This window comes from Colobus angolensis, unplaced genomic scaffold (genome assembly GCF_000951035.1).
Source record: "Colobus angolensis palliatus isolate OR3802 unplaced genomic scaffold, Cang.pa_1.0 Scaffold426, whole genome shotgun sequence".
In the NCBI taxonomy this organism is placed as follows: Eukaryota; Metazoa; Chordata; class Mammalia; order Primates; family Cercopithecidae; genus Colobus; species Colobus angolensis.
Genome location: NW_012117666.1, coordinates 367868 through 387620, shown reverse-complemented (window position 1 = coordinate 387620; position 19753 = coordinate 367868). Strand labels below are relative to the sequence as shown.

Here is a 19753-nt window from a genome sequence, read left to right as displayed (position 1 = left end):
GCTGTGAAAGGCTTGGGATGGATAATCTGAGAACCCCCGTTGTCCTGGAAGGTAGGGGGAGCCAGCCCGATGCCACCAGGTAGGGTGGGGTGGGGTAGGGACAGGGTTGGGGTACAGGACTCCGGCGGGGTTGGGGCCAGGCCCCATCTTACCTTGCTGATAGCCTTCAGTGCGCGGCTGGCGGCCTTGTACCTCTCGGAGTGGCCCTGGGTCTTGAGGCAGAGCGTCTGGATGAACAAAAGACACGGGACACAAAGTCCCCTCTGGCATCCCAGGTGTGGAGGCTCCCACCAACACCAGACCCTGGGTGGGGCTGCAGGATGGTCAAGAGCTGCCACCAGAGGGCTCCTGCAGGGCCCCACCACCAGCCCCTGAACGGCCTCTGCACCACCTGGAGCTCTGCCAGGTCGTCTGGCAGGTTGAGTGGGAACAGGAACTAGCACCCCTGCCTGGAACCCTTCCCTTCCCATTCTTGGCCATCTCCATCCTCTCCATCCAACCCGTGGAATCGTCAGTGGAGGCCCCCTGGCAGCCCCATTTCTGCACATCCCTGGGGTCCCCAGGAATTTGAGGTTCTGTTTGGCTTGGGCAGTCCTGCCATGTGTAGCCTCAGGGAGCTTAGCTCAGTCCAGCCATGTGTGGGGCTGTGTGTACGGGCAGCATGCACACGTGTGAATATGCCTGTGCACCGTGTGCATGCATGTGTGCCTGCATGTGTATGCATCCACATGTGTATGTGTGCACTGGGTGCATGTGTGTGTAGTGCCTGTGTGTGCACGTATGCAAACGTGTGTGTGCACTGTGTGCACATGTGCATGCATGTATATGTGCAATGCAGTGTGTGCACATGTGTGCAGGCATGTGTGTATTGGTGTGCATTGATATATATGCATTGTGTACACATGGGCACACATATACATGAGTACATGTGCACTGTATATACACGTGTGTGTCTGTGTGTACACCTTTTACCCTCATGCGCCCTCTGCCCTGTGGGCTGGCATCCCACACACACACCCCACGCTGGTGAGCCCCTCTGAGCCCCTCTCTGCATCCACAGAACGGGGAGAGAAGGTGCTGGGGACAGGCCTACCACATCTAGGAGGACTGGTGGGGGCGGGGGCTGGGAGGAGGCTCAGCAGGGCTCTGGGTGATGCCAGTTCCAGCTCGTCAGTGTGCCTAAACCTCATGAACCATTGAGTAAGTGAACACAAATTCGCCAAGGGCTGGAACAGCTCCCGGCACAATGAGGTCTGTGGGTGGCAGCGACCACAAAGTTATCCTGGTTATTAAAGTCATCTTAGGATCATAACTATTAAAATATCATAGGCCAGCCTGGAGGAGAAGGTCACAAAAGGGTAATCCAGGGGGGGCTCCGGCAGTGGGACCCCAGGACAGTGTGCCCAGCCCCAGCCCCAGGCCGTGGACTCACATCCGTCAGGAGGGGCAGCCGGGTCACCCGCTGCATAGGGAGGATCAGGAAGGAGAGCACGGGCAGGCCCCCGCACGCTGGCCGCCTCTCAATCTCTCTCAGGACCTCTCGGAAGGCGGCGTTGCTGCTTCTGCAAGAGGACAAGGCTGTCCTTCCAGGCTCTGCATGGCCGGCCTGTACCCAAATCAGGCAGCACCTGCAGAAGCCGGGCTGGGAGCAGGAATGTGCTTTGGGAGACCAGGGTGCAGGACGCTCCCGAGCCACCTTCCAGGCCTCAGGGCCGCCCACTCACGTCAGCTTCTGCAGTGTGCGCTGCTGGTAGACCTCGTTGGAGCAGTAGGCGATGTAGGGGTGGAAGTGCTTCTCGGCGTGCTCCTCCAGGATGTCACTGATGTCCTCCACCAGTACCTGGGCCTTGTGCCGCTGCTCCAGGTCCTCGAAGAACCTGAAGGCAAGGAGGGGTGAGGAGGGTGCCACGGGCCTGGTGGTCGGGCCCCATGTGTCAGACGTGCATATGCACGCACACGCACACATACATATACGTGGCAGGAGCTGAGCTCAGCTCCCAGAGGCAGCACGCAGCAAGCACTCGGGGCGGGACCCGGACCTGGGATGCAGGACAGCAGGGAGGGCAGGTGGGAAGTGGTCACAGAGCCCCCGCCACGATCCCACACACTAGCGCCGTCCCTATATTGTCCAGTGGCAGCCCCAGGGCCTGTCTCCAAAGGTGGACCTGTGTGGACCTCCTGTCCTGGTGCCCTGTCCAGTTGGTGCCCTTTGCCCTTCAGGCTCCTTCCAGCTAAAATGACTGGGCCTCCACACAGGCCCGGGCCCCCACTGCTGCACCAGCCTGCTCCTGGGAAGAAACTCAAGGACGGAAACTCTGGGGACAGGCATAAGAGCCCAGCCTCTGGGTCACAAAGAGGGGCGATGCCTGGGGCCACCCCCTCCAAGGATGAGGCCCCAGTCCCAGGCAGCTCTGCTGGCTGAGCTCCCAGCTGGGTTCACGAACTGTCGGTTGACTTTCACGGGGTCCCCTACCCCGTTCTGAGTCAACAGTCAAGGCCGGGGGCCAGGTGTGGGCTCTTGGCAGACTCCCTGGAAGCGACTACCGGCCCCTCACCTCCTCCGTGACCCAGGCCTCGGCCCGGGGTGATCAGGACGAAGGGAGTTAACACTTGGTAAGAGCTAGGCCAAGGCTCCCGGGGCTCTGCCGCCATGGGTAGCCAGAGCCACCAAGGCTGGGCTTGGCTGAACCCACGATGGTCACCTGGTGTGTGAGGCGGCGGCCGGAGCCTCGTCCATCCCGCAGACCCTCAGAGCACCCAACCTGAGACCACATCCACGTCTCCAGCCCCTGCCACAGGAGGTCCTCCCGCCCCAAGAGCTCTGTCCTTCAGAGGACTGCCTTGCCCAGCGTGGAGGTGGGCGGGAGTCCCTCTTCCCCCTGCTCACGGGGCCCGACTGGGCCTGCCACCCACGCAGGAGCCATGCTTCCTGCAGGGAGGGCGTCCTGAGAGCTGCTTGCCCTAGAGAAGCCCCAGGAGATGGAGCTGCAGTCCCCGTGGATGAGGACCCAGGAGGCCATGGGAGGCCTCGGCTGCTAGACGAGCAGGGCCATGACACGCGTGGGTGCCAAGGCCGGCCAGGCCGGTCAGCAGCTCACATGGGAGACTGCAGGTTCTGAGAAAGGTCCGGGAGAGCTGCCCACCGGCCGCTGACCCCAAATAGCGATGATTCCCCAGAGAGTTCACTGTGAATGCCAGGAGCTGTCGGGGACCCAGCTGGGGGAGGAGGCCGGAGCTTCCCGCCCCGGGCAGCCATCTGAAGCCCCAGGAGGTCAGAGGGAAACACATAGCTGCCTGAGGCAGAGGGGACCGGAGGACACAGAGCCTGCGTGGCTGGGGGCAGAGCTGGGGGAGGGGCAACACTATCCCAGACCCCTCCCCCTCCCCCAACCCCAACCCACAGATGAGTCAGAGTTTGGGAGTTTCCCAGAGCTGGTCCCTGAAGCTCTACAGGAAGCCCCTGTCTCCAGGGACAAGGCGGCTCCCTGCCCACCCTCAGGGCCCCAAAGTTCCGCAAGGGCACCCCACAGGCAGCAGATGGGTGGGACTCGCCAGGGGCAGGGCGGATATAAGAATGCGCCAGCAGCCACCACTGTTGGAGCAGCCCGGTGCCAGGCACTACAGGCCCCTAGTCATCCCAGCACCACCCAAGCCCATGAGGGCCAGAGACACTGCCCCTCAAGTTAGCATCGAGGCTGAGGCTCAGGAGACCAAGTGATGCTCCAGGGTCCACCTGCATATAGGGAGCAGCACAGGGTCCAGACCACACACACCCCTGCCCACGCGCACACGCCCCGGCCAGGCACACAGACCCCTGCCCAGGCACACATACCCACGCACATATGCCCCTGCCCACGCACACATACCTGTCCATGCACACACACCCCTACCCACTCATACCCCTGACCACGTACACACAACCATGCACACACACCCACGCATATACACCCCTGCCCGTGTACACACATCCCTGCCCATGCACACACACCCCTGCCCACGCACACACATCCCTGCCCGTGCACACACCTGTCCACACACATACATCTACGCACACACCCATGCGCACACAACCATGCATACACACCCCTGCCCCCGGCACACCCATGCACACACCATGCAGACACCCACGCGCACACACACCTGCCCACGCACACACACCTGCCCACGCACACATACCCCTGTCCACACACACACCCCTGTCCACGCACACACATCTCTGCCCATGCACACACCTGTCCACACACATACATCTATGCACACACCCGCACACACACAACCATGCCCCCGACACACCCATGCACACACCATGCAGACACCCACACACACACACCTGTCCACACACACCCCTGCCCACGCACACACACACCTGTCCACACACACCCCTGCCCACGCACACACACACCTGTCCACACACACCCCTGCCCACGCACACACACACCTGTCCACACACACACACCCCTGTCCACGCACACACACACCTGTCCACACACACACACCCCGCCCACGCACACACACACCTGTCCACACACACACACACCCCTGTCCACACACACACTAATGTACACACACCCGTGCACACACCCCTGCCCACATACACCCATGCATACACACCCGGGTGCTGGATGCTCCCGAGTCACCCTCCAGGCCTCGGGGCCAGCCCACTCACACACACCTCTGACCACGCACACAGCCGTGCACACACACCCCACCCCACGCACACACACCCCAGCCCCCACGCACACCCCCGTGCATGGCTGCAGCTGCATGTCCGGCCTTTCCTCCACCTCCAGGCCCTGCAACCAGAGCTCAGGTCCAGCCACCAGACACCTTTGGGTGGAACATGACCCAGAGCTGCAACTAGAGGCTTCCTGCCTCCAGGTGAGCAGCTTGTGGCCACCGCCGCCTGGGTCACGCGGCCCTCTGAGGCTGGGTGTCCTGGTGGGGTGGTGCTTGGCAGTGGGGCAGGGCTGGACTCCTGGGAAGTGCTCCACATCTTATGAACGACCAGGAAGCCACAGCCCCAGTGCTCAGCCCGGCCCTGGGGCCAGCTCTTGGTGGTCTCAAGGACCATCAGAGGTCATCACCCTCCATGGGAGCCAGCAGCTGCCCTAAACCATCCCCATCAAGGTGCAGCTCAGGCTCCCCAGGGCCTGCTGACGACGGTGTGGTGCCCATGGGGAGAGGCACCTTCCCGGCAGAGGACCCTGTGCAAAGGCTGTGGCGTGGCCTCACCTCTGACTGGCACCCAGGACATCCAGGATGTTGGAGAAGAGGTGGTGGTGCTCCATCTGGGTCATGGTCGCCCGCAGCTCCTTGGACTGCAGGAACTCCTCTACCAGGACGCTCAGGCTGTGCTGGTAGGAGAACTCCGACGTGAGGATCTCGAACATGGCCTGCGGAGAGGGGCCTGGGTGAGCCCCACAGTGACGCTGGACACGGGCGTGCCTCGGTGACTGATTCTTGGAACAGGAGGACATGCCCTGGGTGGCAGGGGCCGGTGGGGACAGGAGCCCCGGACAGACCCCTGGATGGGACTGTCAGGATGGCCAGCCTGGAGACGCCAGCCCGATGTCCCTGGGTGCCCCTGGCTGGGTGCCTTATGAGCCGCATGAAGCTAGGCAGCGACCCCCGTCCTCGTCAGAGAAGGGGGAGATGGCAGCCCCTGGACTCCCAGGATTCACCTGGTGGCGCGAAGGGGCTCTGTGAGGGCGGTGCAGGTGGAGGCACAGCCCGGGCCTGTGTGAGGCGCTGGGGAGTGTGATGGGGCCTGGCGCTGGAGGTGGCTGCAGAGGGATGGCTGGGTGGCGCCGCTGTGGCTGCTACCCCTCCCTGGGTGTTGCATGGCCCAGGCCATGGGGGACAGCGCTCCCGCCCAGGGCCCTTTTACCTCCTGCCTCTTCCGCTCCTCAGTGGAGAGCTGGTCCAGGATGCCCAATTCCACCACCTGGGGGGACACAGGCCCAGGAGCTCCAGGTCACACATCCTGGAAGCCTGCGCCAAAGTCTCCCTTCTTTCCTCCTCCTGATGGACCAGGGCCAACTTGGCCAGCAGAGGCGGGGGCCTGGGCAGAACACCCACAGCCACCCCACAGGGCTCAGGGAGGTCCGATCCTGGAGTAGGCCTCTCCTGCCCAGGGTCTATCCCCATCATCTTCCTCTCTGTGGACCCTCCCCAGGGCAGCCGCCCCCACCCCCACCCAGCCAAAGAGCCCCGGAGCAGCCCAGAAAGAGCATGGGGCATCCAGAGGGAAAGGCCAGAGGACGGGAGGAGATCTTGTCCCAAAGATCTTCCTGGCAGACGGAGAGGCGTGGAGCCCACCCAGGGAGGAAGTGTGGAGGGCAGGACTGTGACTCAGACCCCACCTGGGCGAGGCGAGTCAGTGCCCTGCCTGGAAGGTACGGGTGACGCTGTGCCCGCCCAGGCTCCCTCCTCCTCGGGGCCCACAGCGGCGGGTCGCCTTGGCGGGAGCGTGGCTCGCTTGGTGGAGCGCGTCAGGACCAGTGGGGCTGCTACACTGCCCAGGGGTCCCCTCTCCCCTCTGCAGGATTCAGGCCACCCTGATTCGTGCTCTGCTCCTCACTGGGCCAGCAGAATGGCCTCCCACAGCGCCTGGGCCAAGGGTGAGTCCCCCATTCCCCAAGCCAGTGCTTCCTTCCTATGCAGGGTCAGAATCTCTGGCAGTTACCAGGGTGCAGTACTGGACACTATCCCAGACAGAGGGAGACCACACGCCCCCAGCTCCCAGCAGGGGAGTAAGACTGCACTTCCAGACCTTTCTATCTGTGGGGAGGCTGCCCGTTGCCTGCCCTCACCCCACACTGGGCCTGCCCTGGCCGGGGCCCCGGGGTACGCAGCACCATGGAGCGTGGTGGGCGGCTGCAGTACCAGCCCCTCTGGATGGCGAACAAGGAGCTCCATTGTACCACAGGTGGGGGCCCGCCCTCCCTGCTTCCCGCCACGCCCACGGCCACATGGTCCCCTCCCTTGGGCCTCAGGGTGCGGGTCACATGCCGGTCCACCTGGGGTAGGAGCAGTCACCTCCCCCAAGCACAGGGACCACTGCCAGGCCACGCTGTCCACTGAGACCCCTGTGGGACAGGGACAGGCCCCCAGTTTCAGATACGGAAAGTGAAGGAGTGGCCCTGGCCTCAGCTCCAAGCCGTGGCCCCTCCCATCCCAGCTGTCTCCCTACACAGACCCCTTAGCCCTCTCCTGGGGCGGGGGCCCTGGGAAGGGACTCATGGTGCCCGCAGCTCCCTGCAGGGCAGTCTGAGCAGGGCCGGCCCTCGCACGCACGACAGCAGGGCTCTGCATGGGCAGGGTGACTCTGAGGGCACAGGAGGGAGACTCCCAGGTCTGCCACCCACAGCCAAGGGGCTTCTGGGAAGGCTGCCCACCCTCCCTGTAAGGACTGGGCTGCTGCTGGGGACCAGCCACCTGGGCTCGGGGAAGGAACAGTGGGGGGACCCCTGTGGCTTCTGCCTGCCTGCCTCTGTGGGGCAGCCTCACCCACCCTCCGGCGCTACCTCCGGGAGCTGGCTCCAGGTGACCTGGGCAGGCCGGTAGCTCTTGACCACAATGGTGGTGTCCATCTTCCGGGCTCCCTCGGGGCTAGAGGACTCATCGAGGATGTCATCATCAGACTCCTGGCTGGTGTTCAGGCCCCGCTCCTGGATCTCCTGGTACAGCTGGGGGTCTAGAGAGAGAAGGAGGGTGACGTGTGGCCCTGGGGGATTGGAAAAGGCTGTGCCTCCCTGGAACTTGCCGGCTGAGCCCTCCCAAGAGCATCTCAGAGCCCATGATGACATCAGGCGGCACAGGCCCTCCTGGGTGGGTCCTCTAGCGCCCACAGGCTCTCATGGCTGTATGGGAGAGGGAGGCTTTGGGAGGGGACTGTCCCAGGCTGGGCGCCAGTCCCAAGACCTCTTCTATGCCACAAGCCCCACCTGAAATGGGGTGGTCCCGGCTCAGGGCACCTCCAAACCCTCACAGCAGCCCCCAACCAGCCTTACCCTGAGACAAGGGGCATCGCTGCTGCCTCCTGGGGACACTTCCCAGAGATTTCTGTAGAGGAGGCCTGGGTACCCCCTCCTGGGCCCGTCCCTGTCCACAAAGCTTCTGGGGGATGGAGGGGGCCACTGTGTCTTGGGGCCTCAGGTCTGGAGCTGGGCACTTGAGGCCTTAGCCCTCCCCAGGCCTCACTGCCTCCGATCTCTTTACACCCCTGTGCACTTTGACCCAGGTAGCAGGCACCTCCCTATGTCAACCTCCCCGTGGGATGTTCTCATCTCCCCCCAGCAGGCTGAGTGTGCACCGCTGCCACCCCTGCTGGAGGCCCCAACACACGGCTGCCCTTCAGCCTCAAAGAATCCGGGCAGAGCCCGCGGCGTGGGGCCAGCACCCTCTGATCTGGCCTTGGTCCCCAATATGGCCACCGTAGGCTGGGCCCAGTACACACATGGGGTGTTCAGGGCAAGACTGGGGGCTCTGTCTGTGCCCTGCCCTTCAGAACACATAGAGTCCAAGGGAACTTTCTAGACCTTTCTAGACTCATCAGGGCTACATGGTGAGACCAGCCACTGGGACCTCAGGACCTCAGCCTCTGGAAGGATCCCGTCAAACAGCTTTGGTGACCCCGAGACACCAAACCAAGGCCCACCCGAACCCCAGGGTGCCCCAGTGAGTCCAGCTTCAGCTGGAGCCCAGCCCAGCCCGCGGTGCCTCCCAAAGCCACACTCACCATCCTTGAAGGAGCCCTTGTGCCCACGTTTCCGCCCCAGCGTCTTCTGCACAAAAGAGACACAGAAACCGCAGCTGTCAGCCGAGGGAGGTGCGGGCCACAGCGATTCTGCCTCGGGACCCCAGAGACCTCACGGCTCTACATGCGAAGCTGTGCCCAAGAGATGTCAGCTCCAAAGGGCCTCAGGGCTGCCAAGCAGAGGCCAGGACAGGTGGGAGGAGGGCTCAGAGCAGGCAGGGCAGGTGACTGAGGGTTGTCAGGTCCAGGAGGGCTGCTTGGAGGAGCAGGAAGGGTTGAACTCATCGCGAAGGGATGCTCAGGAGAGTTTTGAGCAGGACTGGAGGGAAGCCGGGGGCAGGGCAGGTACGGTGGGGAGAGGGCCGTGAAGGGACAGTGGGGCAGGACACAGGCCCCTGGGGACCAGGACCTGGTGGGGCAGGTGAGCAGGGACTGGTCAGTCAGTGTCTAGCCCCAAGCATGGGCCTGGGGGCCCCAGCAGGAGGCCGGGATGGCAGAAGCGATGGGAGGGACTGGGCTCCTGGGAAGCCCCCAGGCTCAGGTGCCCGGCTCGGAGCCCACCCTCCTTGGCTGGGACACCACACTCTGCCGATGCCACAGGTGTGCCGGTTCCCGGAAGGAAAGGGGCCAATTTCTCGGAACGAGTGGGGCCTATAAACTCCCCTTACTGGCTGGGAGCGTGTGGTGCTCCCAGCTGCACCTGGCCTGGCACCCTCAGCCCCGTGCCCCGCACCCCACCTCAAGGGCTCCCCCTGGTCCCCCTTTCGCCTCCAGGTCTGGCTGGAGCTGTTGCCTCCCCCAGCCCTCGACCCCGTCCTCTCCTCCTGTCTGCCTCTACCCTAACCCTCCTTTCTCCGGGACCCTACCCTGACCCAAGGCCACGGGGAGCCCCCTCCTCTATGCTCCCAGCAACCCCGAGCTGCCCTCAGCCCAGCCCTCGGCATTCACCCTGCCCTGGTGGCCCTCTGAGGACCAGGCCCATGCCCCTGGGCTCACTTTGGAACCCCAGCACCAAGCATGTGGCAGGTGCCCAGGAAGTGTCTGCTGACTGCATGAAATCAACAGTGAATGAAAGAACGAGCCCCATGGGCCTAGTCCTTGTGGGTGCAGAGAGTGCTGGGGCCCTTCCAGCCCCTGGGGTGCAGGGCCCTGTGGCAGAAGTGCCGAGGCATTTCTGAGTCCTGGGCGTCTCAGGTAGGCACAGCAGGAGAGAGCCGTGACTGAAGACGGTGACTGGTGCTGGGGACATGGGGGGCTCCACGTTTAGCCACCATCGGCCTCCAGTGGACGCCGATGGGACATTCTGACAGGTGGTCTTGGCGTCCCCTGAGGCTGGCACTGCCACTCACAGTCTGGGCAGGAGCCGGGGCTGAGGAGGCAGCTGTGATGGCAACCAGTGAAGAAGACGCTCTGGCACGTGCCTTCCGTGGACACTGCCCAGAGTACGGCTATGATCTTTGCTTCCACATGGGGAAGCCAAGGCTCAGGAAGGTTCAGGAACTCGCCTGGGTCACACGGCACCTGCCCCGCCCTCCTCCTTCACTGAGGCAGCCCATATGCTTAGGGCCTGTTTTCCAACATGTCTGAGCAAGGCGCCCAACGAGAAGGATGCTCCTCGGACCAGCCCTGCATCTGCTCTGCATTCCTGAGGGTGCTCGGGGCTGCCAGGGCCTCCTGATGGGTGGCTCCAGGGCAGCTCGCCTCCCCTACCCCATTCCTGCCCGAGCCCAGACCCACCAGCTAAAGAGACCAAGCAGGGTGGCCAGAGTCCCAGTCTTGGCTGGGTGGGTGTCCAGGTGCCATGCAACTCTCCCTGAACACAGCTTCCAGCTCCAGGGCTGCCTGCAATGAAGGCCTCACCCCCAGTCACAAGGGATGGTGACTCCGAGGATGAGGGACACTGGGCCCAGAAGCCCCAGCAGGACGCTCTGTCCCCTGGGCCCTAGTGACACATGCAGCCAGGCTACACCCTGCCCAGCGAAGGGTCTGCCGCCACCATGCCCCAGACCTAGAGCCACCGCCAGCAGGCAGGGAAGCAGGGCTCTGTGTACAGAGGGAACGTGCAGACTTCTCCCGAGCCTGAGGCCGCCGCACAGCTGCCCCACCTGAGTCCCTGTTTGGAGCTGCGGGGGCAGATGGAACCCAGGCCAGTCACTGCAGCAAGGTCACCCTGAACCCTGTCATCAAGGCAGGCTGGCTCCTGTCTGGGGCTTGGAAACAGGGACTGGGCCTTCCAGGGATCTGCCCTCCACCAAGGCTGGGAGCGGGGACACCAGAGTCCGGGGCCTGGGTAGAACCCTCGACTTTTCCGAGCCTCTGCTGCCTCGTCTGTAAGGTGGGATCTTCACACTCGCAGACTGGGCTGAACGGGAATAAACCAGTTGAGAGTCCTCGTGCAGCGGGTGCTTACTAACAGCAGCTGCCACGATGCAGAAGATGACAGTGGTGGAGACGGCCAGGCCACCCCTCTGCCTAGCTGCACCCTCCCCGCGGTCCACGCGGGCAGGCCCCTACCTTGTTTTTGGCTGGGTTCCGAGTGTGAGGCTGGCTGGGTTCCTCGGCCAGGGCCTGGAGCTTAGGGCTTAGCGGGATGGCGTCCCCCTGGCCACCTGGCTTCCCCAGGCCCTTCATGGCCGCCCGGTAGGATTGGTTCCTCAGGTTCCGCCTCAGCATGCCCCCGGGGTCCTTGTCCATGTCCATGTCCATGTCGTCCAGGGAGAAGCTGGGGGCTGGGAGGAGCTTAGGGTCCCGCCGGGCGGCCTCCCTGCTAAGTACAGCCGCCCCGAAGCTCTGGTGGCGGGCTGGGGTCTTGGCCTTGCTGGCCACGGCCAGGCTCTTGGGGATCAGCTGCTGGGTGCCCAGCTTGAGGGCCGCCGGGCTCTCTGTGCTCAGGACGATGGGCCGCGGCTCCTCGTGCCCTGGGGACCGAGGCTGTGGGGGTGCCGGGACCTCGGGCTGGAAGACGGTATGATAGTCCCTAACACGCAGGGAGTCACGGACCATCGGGAGCCCAGAGGCTGGGTTCCCACTGGTATCCAGCCGGAGCTCCGAGTGGAAGCGGTATTCCAGGAGCTTCTCCTCCAAGGAGCTGTCTGAGTGCCGCTGGGACATGCTGGGTGGTTGTCGGGTCCTGGGGAAAGGGCAGAAGTGAGGGTCTCGTGAGGCTGCTCTCCCCTGCCCCCTCAGGTGTCCACCCCCCTGCTCTTTCGCATATGCCTGGCCGGGGCCCCAGTACAGCTCCCAGGACACAGTGTGCAAGGACAGCAACGTAGCCAGGAGCAGAGTGGGTCAGCGGCACAGCCAGCCCTAACCACCGGGAGCCAGCCACATCTGACGCCGGAGGCTGGGCACAGGACGGGATTAGGCAGGCACTGTTCTGCAAGCTCCAAGGGACCAGGTGGGCACAGCTTAGGGGGGGAGGCTGGACCTCGGAGGCTGGGAGGCCGCACTGCTTCCTCTGACGGGCAGCACGCGCTGAGGACACGTTCCTGAGCCAGGAGGCAGGTGGGGCAGCTCAGGTGCATGGCCCTGGAGCCCTGCAGACCTGGCCTGGAATCCTGGCTCACACCTGGCAGCCATGCAGCCTCCTGGAACCACTTCCTTGTGGTGAACACGAGGGTGATGGTGCTGCGCTGGGGGGGCTTCCTGAGGTCAGCATCAGCCACAGTGGCAGTGACCACAGCCTCACTGGGGCCTTCCAGACACCCGAGCCAGGCTCTGCTGGCAGGGGTTGGGCACATTTGCCCACATGCTCCCGGCCCGAGCCCAGGCCCGTGTGATTCCCCTCTCTCAGCCACACGGTGACATGACTGTGGCGGACTGTCCATGGAACATTTCCACACACCAGGCAACACGCTGGCATTTTTCCACGTTTCTGAACTGGGCATAAAGCTGACAATTCTGGTTTCAGGAACCCCACCAGGCACCAGCCTGAGAGTCTGGGATGACACCTGGCCACTGGGCAGGTGTGGTAGTGGCAGGGGTGGCAGGCCAGTCCCACGTACACCACCCAGCGCAGGGCGGGAGCTGACCTGCAGACATCTCTGCAGCCCGATCGCCACACCCCGTGGGCAGTCCCACCCCCACCACCCTCCTGCCCGTCCCTCCTGGCAGCACGTGCCCCCGAGCCCATCTCTACCGCACTGTTCCCTTCATGGTCCCGGGCTGGCAGCTCTGCCCCTGACGCCGCTGTTTCCTGTTTCTCACTTTCCTCCTTCCAGACCCGAGGCAGGGCTGCCCTTCGGCCCCTTTGGAATGGCACAGTCCTGTGACTGGCTTTGGGACATGTGTCCCCACAAGGTAGGAACGTGGAGAGCCAGCTCTCGACCTGCCTCTGTGCCTTCCCCGGCTGCCATGACTATGAGCACGCGTGGCCAGGCAGAGCCACAAGGGCCTGGACCCCGTGGGACCAAGATGTGCAGAGCCCCCAGCCGACACGGCCTGCAGGAGCCCGGCCTGGAGGTCTGTTTCCAGGCACTTTGCGGGCTGTTGTGGCTACACATGACCTCCTGAGTGACAGCACATGGCTCGCCACAGCGGTCAGGCCCACAGCAAGCTTTCACGCCCCAGGCTGCTTGCAACCCTCAGGTCACTGAGCAATGGCTTCTGAGGGTCTGGTCTCCCAGGCCTCCCAGCTTTCCCCTCTGCTGCTCAGGGGCTCCCCACACGTGTCAGGGGGCAGCCCTGACCGAGGCATGTGGTCAAGGAGCCTCACCGAGGCACGTGGTCAAGTGACGCTGCCTGTGCCTCAGTTTCAAAATCTGTAAAATGGGCACGATAAGAGCAAGGCCCACCTCCTGAAGGTACTGCAGTAAGGGTAAAGCGTGCAAAGTGTGTAACAGGCCTGGCCGGTGTGAGGCCTCCATCCACATTGCGGTGACCAAGCCTTGCCGAATCAAAGACAAGCTCACGCTCCCTACGCTCAGGGAGCTTTGTAGGTTCAAAAGGTAACAACATGGAGAAAACTCACTGCTTTCACTCTTTCCCTTTTAAAACATAAAAATAAAAACAGTAAGAGGCACCACTCAGTATGCCTCCCACACACCCAGAACGTCACACACATGAAAATGACCGGAGTCTCTCCGGGGTGGAAACTGATTTTTCTGATGGGAAAACAAGGCTGGATCGCTCGCTTCAAGTCACTACCTACAGGAAGGTGGCCTCCAGCCAGCCACACAACTGACCTGAGTTCGCACCTTTGGAGCACCCGCAGGGCACCCGGGACACCTCTCTGTCCCTGCTCAGCCCCAGGAGCCACCAAACTCTCCCAGGACACAGAGTCTCTGCTAAAACCAGCCCAGGAAGGCACGTGCGGCTGAGCCTCCCAGGCCCTAGGGAGGGACGGCCCCCACGCTGGCTGGGAGGGCACATTCCTCTGGACATTCCGAATCACCGGCCGAGGACGGCAGCAGACACAACAGGCCTCCCCCGGGGCTGGTGTCCATGACACTGACCTGGGTGACGCTGGTCTGCACTATCCCAGGATCATCCGCTCACAGTAACGTGTCTGCGTTTTACCCAGGCCTGGCCGAGAAATCTGTTTCTTTTAGGCTTCTGTCTACACGCCAAGCAGAACGCACTCCAGCGAGCAGCCAGGGTAGGCGGCCTACGGTCCTGCAGTCCTTTTATTCTAAATGTGATTTCTTTACCTGGGGGGCATTTGACGTGGGTTAACATGCCCACATCGTCATCGTCACTGTGCCCGGTCTCCCACCAAACAAATGTCCCCAAGACCCCACAGCCCCCAAACACAGAGACCCCAGCCTGCACTGTCTCAGCCTTCCGGCTGTCATAGAGGCCTTCCTCCTCCCTAATGGGGCCAGACTGCCCAGGCCGGACTGTCCCTGACCACGTCCTCTGAGACGGCGTCCTGGCCCTGGCCAGCAGCACTCCCTGGCTGGCGGCGGCTGTCCCAAGAGAGGTCAAAGTCTGCTCCACTGCCAGAAGGCACCCAAACGGGAACCCGTCAGGCGAGCCAGAGCCAGAGCCATTGCTGGGTGTGACCTCCACTCCCAGTGAGGCAGCCACACCCACAGGTCTAACAGAGAGCCCTAGGGGTGTGGGCAGCAGGGGCCGGCTCTCGGGAGCTGTGGCCCTGGCAGGCACCCGCACCCGTTGCCTTCTGTTTTTCAGTTTTTCTAAAGAACTATGAAGACAGACACCGTTTCAAAAGTCAACGAGCACCAAAGACTTGGCATGAAAGCCCAGCGTCCCCGCCTCCACGCGGCCTTGATCCCCAGAGGCCACCGCTCTGGGCTCCTCAGCTTTCCCCAGTAAAAGGCACAGCCTGCTCTCAGTGACCCCCGCCTATGGGCATCCCTACCCGCTCCTTGCCTCTTGGACGAGGACTCCATCACAGCTGTCACACGATGTCTGTGCCCACAGATGTCTGTGCCGGCACAAGGTGCTAAGCCCCGGGGCAGGGTAAGGCCTTGCCCACCTCTTGTTAATAATGATTTTCTCTCATTCCACCGGCCTGGTGTCCCCCAGTTAAATTTTCCCTGAGTGTTCCGGCGTCTCTGCCATGTGCTTCTTGAGAATATATTCCATACGTTTGGCAGGCCAGTTCTGTGTTTTTCCGAGACACCCCCATCCTCCCTCTCCAGAGGGCCTGGTGCTCTGGGCCTCACCCTGGGCGGATCCCAGGACTTCCTCTGCCTCTTCTGGGGCTGGAGGCTTGGACCCCAGCCCCCTCTCACCTGCTCCGGGCCCTCACTGTGCTGAAGCACATCCCCAGGCACTGAACCAGGAAGCCACACGGGAGGCATCTTTTGGACGCCTGAAAATGTCTTGTTTCTTCCTCTCCCCTGACTGGTGGCGAGGAGACGAGTGTTCCCACTGTAGATGGTTTTCTCCCAGAGTCGGGAAGGGCCCTTCCCTCATCTTCAGAGTTGCTGGGGAAGGGCCCCAATGCCCCGATCCCTTCCTCGTATCATGACCGGTGTGTGGTTCTCCCTGGCCCCACTGAGGGTCTGGGGCACCTGCTGGAGGCTGGGAGCTCTGGCTGTCGTGCTGATGTGCCTCCGTAGGGTCCACGTTCGTTCACTGAGCCAGGCACTGGGTAGAACTCCCCACGCGGTCACTCTTTCTTCAGGGCTGCACGGATTTTCATATTATTTCTTCCATTCTGTTTTCTCTTTTTGGAATACCCACTAATGGGTATTAAGCTCTGGCGTTTTCTCCTAATTCCTTACCTTCCCTCCCCTACTTTGTTCTCTGTGTGAGGTTGTCTCTACTTGATCTTCTTACCTGCCCCATGGTCTTGTCATTTTCATTATCGTCAAAGAGCCCTGTGCTCTTCATTCCTGGCATCCTGCTCCTGTTTTATGGGTGTAACATCTTCTATTATCTTAGAGAGGAAGGATTACATTTTCTTTGGAGGGAGTTTCTTTCTTTCTGTCATGGGCTGCTGGAGCTGTGCCCTCACCACACACTTCCTCCTGTCTCCGCCTCTGCTGGCCTCTGTCTCAGGCACAGGGCTTTCCTCAAACATCTGCTGCTGGTGGTTGACTGCTTCTGCTTTTATTGAGGAGAGAGGCCTTATGCTGGTGGGAGGCCCAGGTGCACACACCCTGAGCACAGGTGTCTCACCGGGAGGGCCCTCTGGGACCCCCAGCCCCACGCCAGGTCCGTATCCCGAAGTCTTTCCTGCATGTTGGCTGGTTTCTGCAGTGGTCCCTCTCCATCTCCTCACTGAGATGCTGGTCTGCTCCTGGTGCCTGGAGCCAGTGAAGGGGAGGGGCTGAGAGCTCAGACTCCTTTCAGCAGCTGGCCATGCTGTCCGGGCTACAATGCCACAGAGGTCGGTCAGATTCCCTGCAGCAGCCTCGTGGGCCAGTGGCAGACCTGCTCCCCAGTAAAGGCAGCCCTGACTTGCTGAGGGGGGGCTGCCAGGAAAGCTCCTTCAGGCATGCACAGGGCAGAGGGAGCCGCAGGCTGTCTGTCTGTCTTTCCTGTCTCCCCATGTGTGTGAGCCCTTGCAGGGCAGGGACAGTTTCCTGTTTGTGTCCCCACAAACAGTCGGGCTCAGTTCCCGCACTAAAAAGCAAATGCCTGCCTCGGCATGTGCTCTGCCCTGGTCTCCTTACCTTGATTCTGTGTCTTCCCAGAGAGGCCCTGGTGTTCCGTGCCAAGAACCAACTTGCAAGGGGACTTTGCTCAAAGTGAGCAGAGACTGGGCCAGGGCAGCCCACAGAGGTTCCAGGCCCATTTGTGCCACTTTTTGGGCGACTTCCTGCTGCTTCTGCTCAGGGTAGGCTGGGAAGGACCTCCCATGGCTGAGCCCTGGGACCCAGAGCTGTCTCTTTTCCCTTTACCACTAAATACCCCACGCAGGTATCCCTGACACATATAGTTACAGGGCACGAGTGACTTGTGCAGGAGGAGGCGTGCAGCAGAGGTGAGCAGGTGGAATCCGTGGTCTCTGGCCAGTCTCAGGGACCCTGCCCAGCCTGTCCAAGCAGGTGGAATCCGTGGTCTCTGGCCAGTCTCAGGGGCCCCTGCCCAGCCTGTCCGTTCCTGTCTGCACTTGGCCTTGGCTGATCTGCCGGATCTCAGACCCAGCCTTGGTTGGGTGGGCCGCTCTGTAGCCCCGCCCTCCTGCCCCCTCGTCCTTCCGGAGAGATGGGCTTCTAGTGACTCTAGTGGGCGCCAGCCCCGTCCCTCCTACATCCCCACAGCAGTACAGTCTCCCAGCTGGGGCCTGGGGCTCTGAGCACAGCTGCTTTCATGGCCACCAGGACCTAATTGCCCCAAGTTTGCTGCCCCTCCAGTTAGGACGCTGCACGGGCCGCCAGCTTCATGTGATCCAACCCTCGGGCATTTCTGTCCCTCCTACCCTGGCCTCTAGGTCTGGCTAACCCCACTCGGCCCAGTGGGGCGTGGCCTCTCTAGCACCTGTCCATCCAGCCTCAGTGCATGCACACTCAAGCCACAATGATGCCCTTGTACTCTGGTAATTCTGCCCAGCCAAACTTCAGACTCAGTCACATAATCTGGGGGAGGACTCGGTTTTGTAAATCATGCAGCACACATCAGCCAGCTCCGTTTGCAAGGTGGCCAGGGGTTCAGCTCTGCGGCCTGCACTGGGGCAGTTTTGCCCCTCAGGGCGCATTTGGCAACGTCTGGAGACACTGCTGGTAGTCAGGAGTCCTGGCTACTGGTCGGCAAGGCTGCTGGAGAGACCTGTTATTTGGATCAAGGCCCCTAGGGCTGCGGTGGGGAAACCCTGGGCAGCTAAGCAGAGAGCCACCCTGCATGGTGGGGGCGGGGAATTGCACCTGGCCCTCCCACCTGGACGTAGCCAGCTCAGCCCAAAGCGCATTCCAGTCCCTCCCCAGCTCCAGCTCTGAATGAGATGTCTCATAAACCCAGGCACTGTCCCTGGCTCTGTTGCCACTCACGGGGTTCCCCCAAAGGGTGGGAATCACAGCCTGCCTCTGACAGGTGCCCATGCAGGGGATAGGTCCCCTGCCACCCAACCAGCTGCAGAGGGAATGTGGCCTGCCTGGGTGGGACTGCTGCTCAGGCCCTGTCCTGACCTGGATGGCTGTCTCCAAATGGGGACGGGGGGGCAGTGGGGGTTCTGGCCTCAGCCAGGGAGTCACTAGAAATAAGGACGCTGCTCCAGACAGACAGTTCCCTGCGCTAAGGACAGGAGCAGCCCAGATCCATCTGGAAACCGAAACTAAAACTCAGACCCAAAATCGCGGGGAGCGCCGGCACCTGGATCACAACATGAACACAGATGGCCATCCTCAGGATGGGGACCCGCGCTCCACATGTGAGCTGTGGGGACCCCGGCACGCCACTTCTCACTGTTTCACTTCTGTGCCTCGGTTTCCTCATGTGTAGGTGGAAAGTGCTTTCCATATAGGTGATCCTATGGGTCAGAGACGGCCCCTGGAGAGCCAGCGCCCTCAGGGAGGCACCCCCAGCAAGGGTTTCTCCCCAGTGTCCAGGTTGGGGGAGGGCCCATCCCACCCTCCAGGTGACTTTGGTCCAGGTGACTTACTTCTTCCAGGAAGCCCCCAAGACACCTCCCTCCCAGCAGGACCGGGTGGGTGGGGAGTGCCCACCTTCAGCCCACAGCTCCTGCTCTGGACAGTACCTTTCTCTCACCCTGTTCCCCTCTGCTGGCCGTGGGCATCACACAGCAGGGACCACGTCTGCCTGGCACACTTGTGGGTCAACATCTTCTAACTCCTCAACACTGCTACTAGTCCCATTTTACGGATGAGGAGACTGAGGACCCGAGAGCTGCTTAGTTCACAAACAGCCAGGATGTGACGGGCACACCTGGGAACTATGCCACGGAGGTGTCAGGGCCCGCAGCCATGCACAGCACCTGGACCCTGTTGCTGGTCCAAGCCAGGCCCACACGCACCCCCTAGGCCCCCATGTTAGGTGGCGCACAGACTGTTCCCCTCAAGGACACAGAGAAGATTCAGGCCTCGATTCAGGTCAGATGCAGAGGCCCCCAAGACCTGCCATCACTGCCACTCCCTCGGTCCCCCCACCTACTCAAATCTCAAAAGGGAGCCTGTTCCCATTTCACAGACGCAGAAAGAGGCTGAGCAGCCAAGACCAGCCGCCACGGCTCCCTGGTAGGTGGGACGCACCCCTCCCCTCCCTGCCTCCCTTCTCAGGGGAGACAAAGCAGGTCCCTCCCTGCCACCGCCCACCAAGTCCACGGGGTGGCGGAGGGGCGTGTGGTTCGGGTTTGTCTTGGGCGTTGGGTTCTTCCTTCTGGGAGCTTTTCTGAACTTTTGCGACCAAAGCAGGTTTGGGCGTCAGATTCCCCAAAGAGCTCCCGGGAGGGTCGTTCTGTTCTGCCCCCCACCCCACGCTCTTTCAGACTCTCTGGGGCTTCCAGAGTCCTCCGCGCTCAAATCTGAACCCAGGTTCCGGTTGCATGGAAGTTTTCCTTTAGGAAGAGGAAGCGGCCACTGGGGGTGGAGAGAGGGCAGCGAGCGAGCGTGCAGGGGAAAGCAGGGG

The 19753-nt window shown here is 62.2% G+C and overlaps 1 protein-coding gene across 1 annotated transcript in view; it reads right to left on the bottom strand.

Annotated features, from left to right (window-relative positions):
• ARHGEF16 (Rho guanine nucleotide exchange factor (GEF) 16) overlaps positions 1–11887 on the bottom strand; it is a 17995-nt gene extending 6108 nt beyond the window's left edge. Inside the window, exons 1-8 of the mRNA XM_011956835.1 lie at positions 11273–11887; positions 8741–8786; positions 7527–7696; positions 5888–5944; positions 5233–5393; positions 1725–1877; positions 1433–1562; positions 153–227 (exon numbers count right to left, since the gene is read on the bottom strand). Of these exons, the coding sequence (XP_011812225.1) occupies positions 153–227; positions 1433–1562; positions 1725–1877; positions 5233–5393; positions 5888–5944; positions 7527–7696; positions 8741–8786; positions 11273–11869 (1389 nt within the window). The 5' untranslated portion in view covers positions 11870–11887. The remainder of the gene's footprint in view (positions 1–152; positions 228–1432; positions 1563–1724; positions 1878–5232; positions 5394–5887; positions 5945–7526; positions 7697–8740; positions 8787–11272) is intronic.
• Between the last annotated feature and the right edge of the window lie 7866 nt (positions 11888–19753).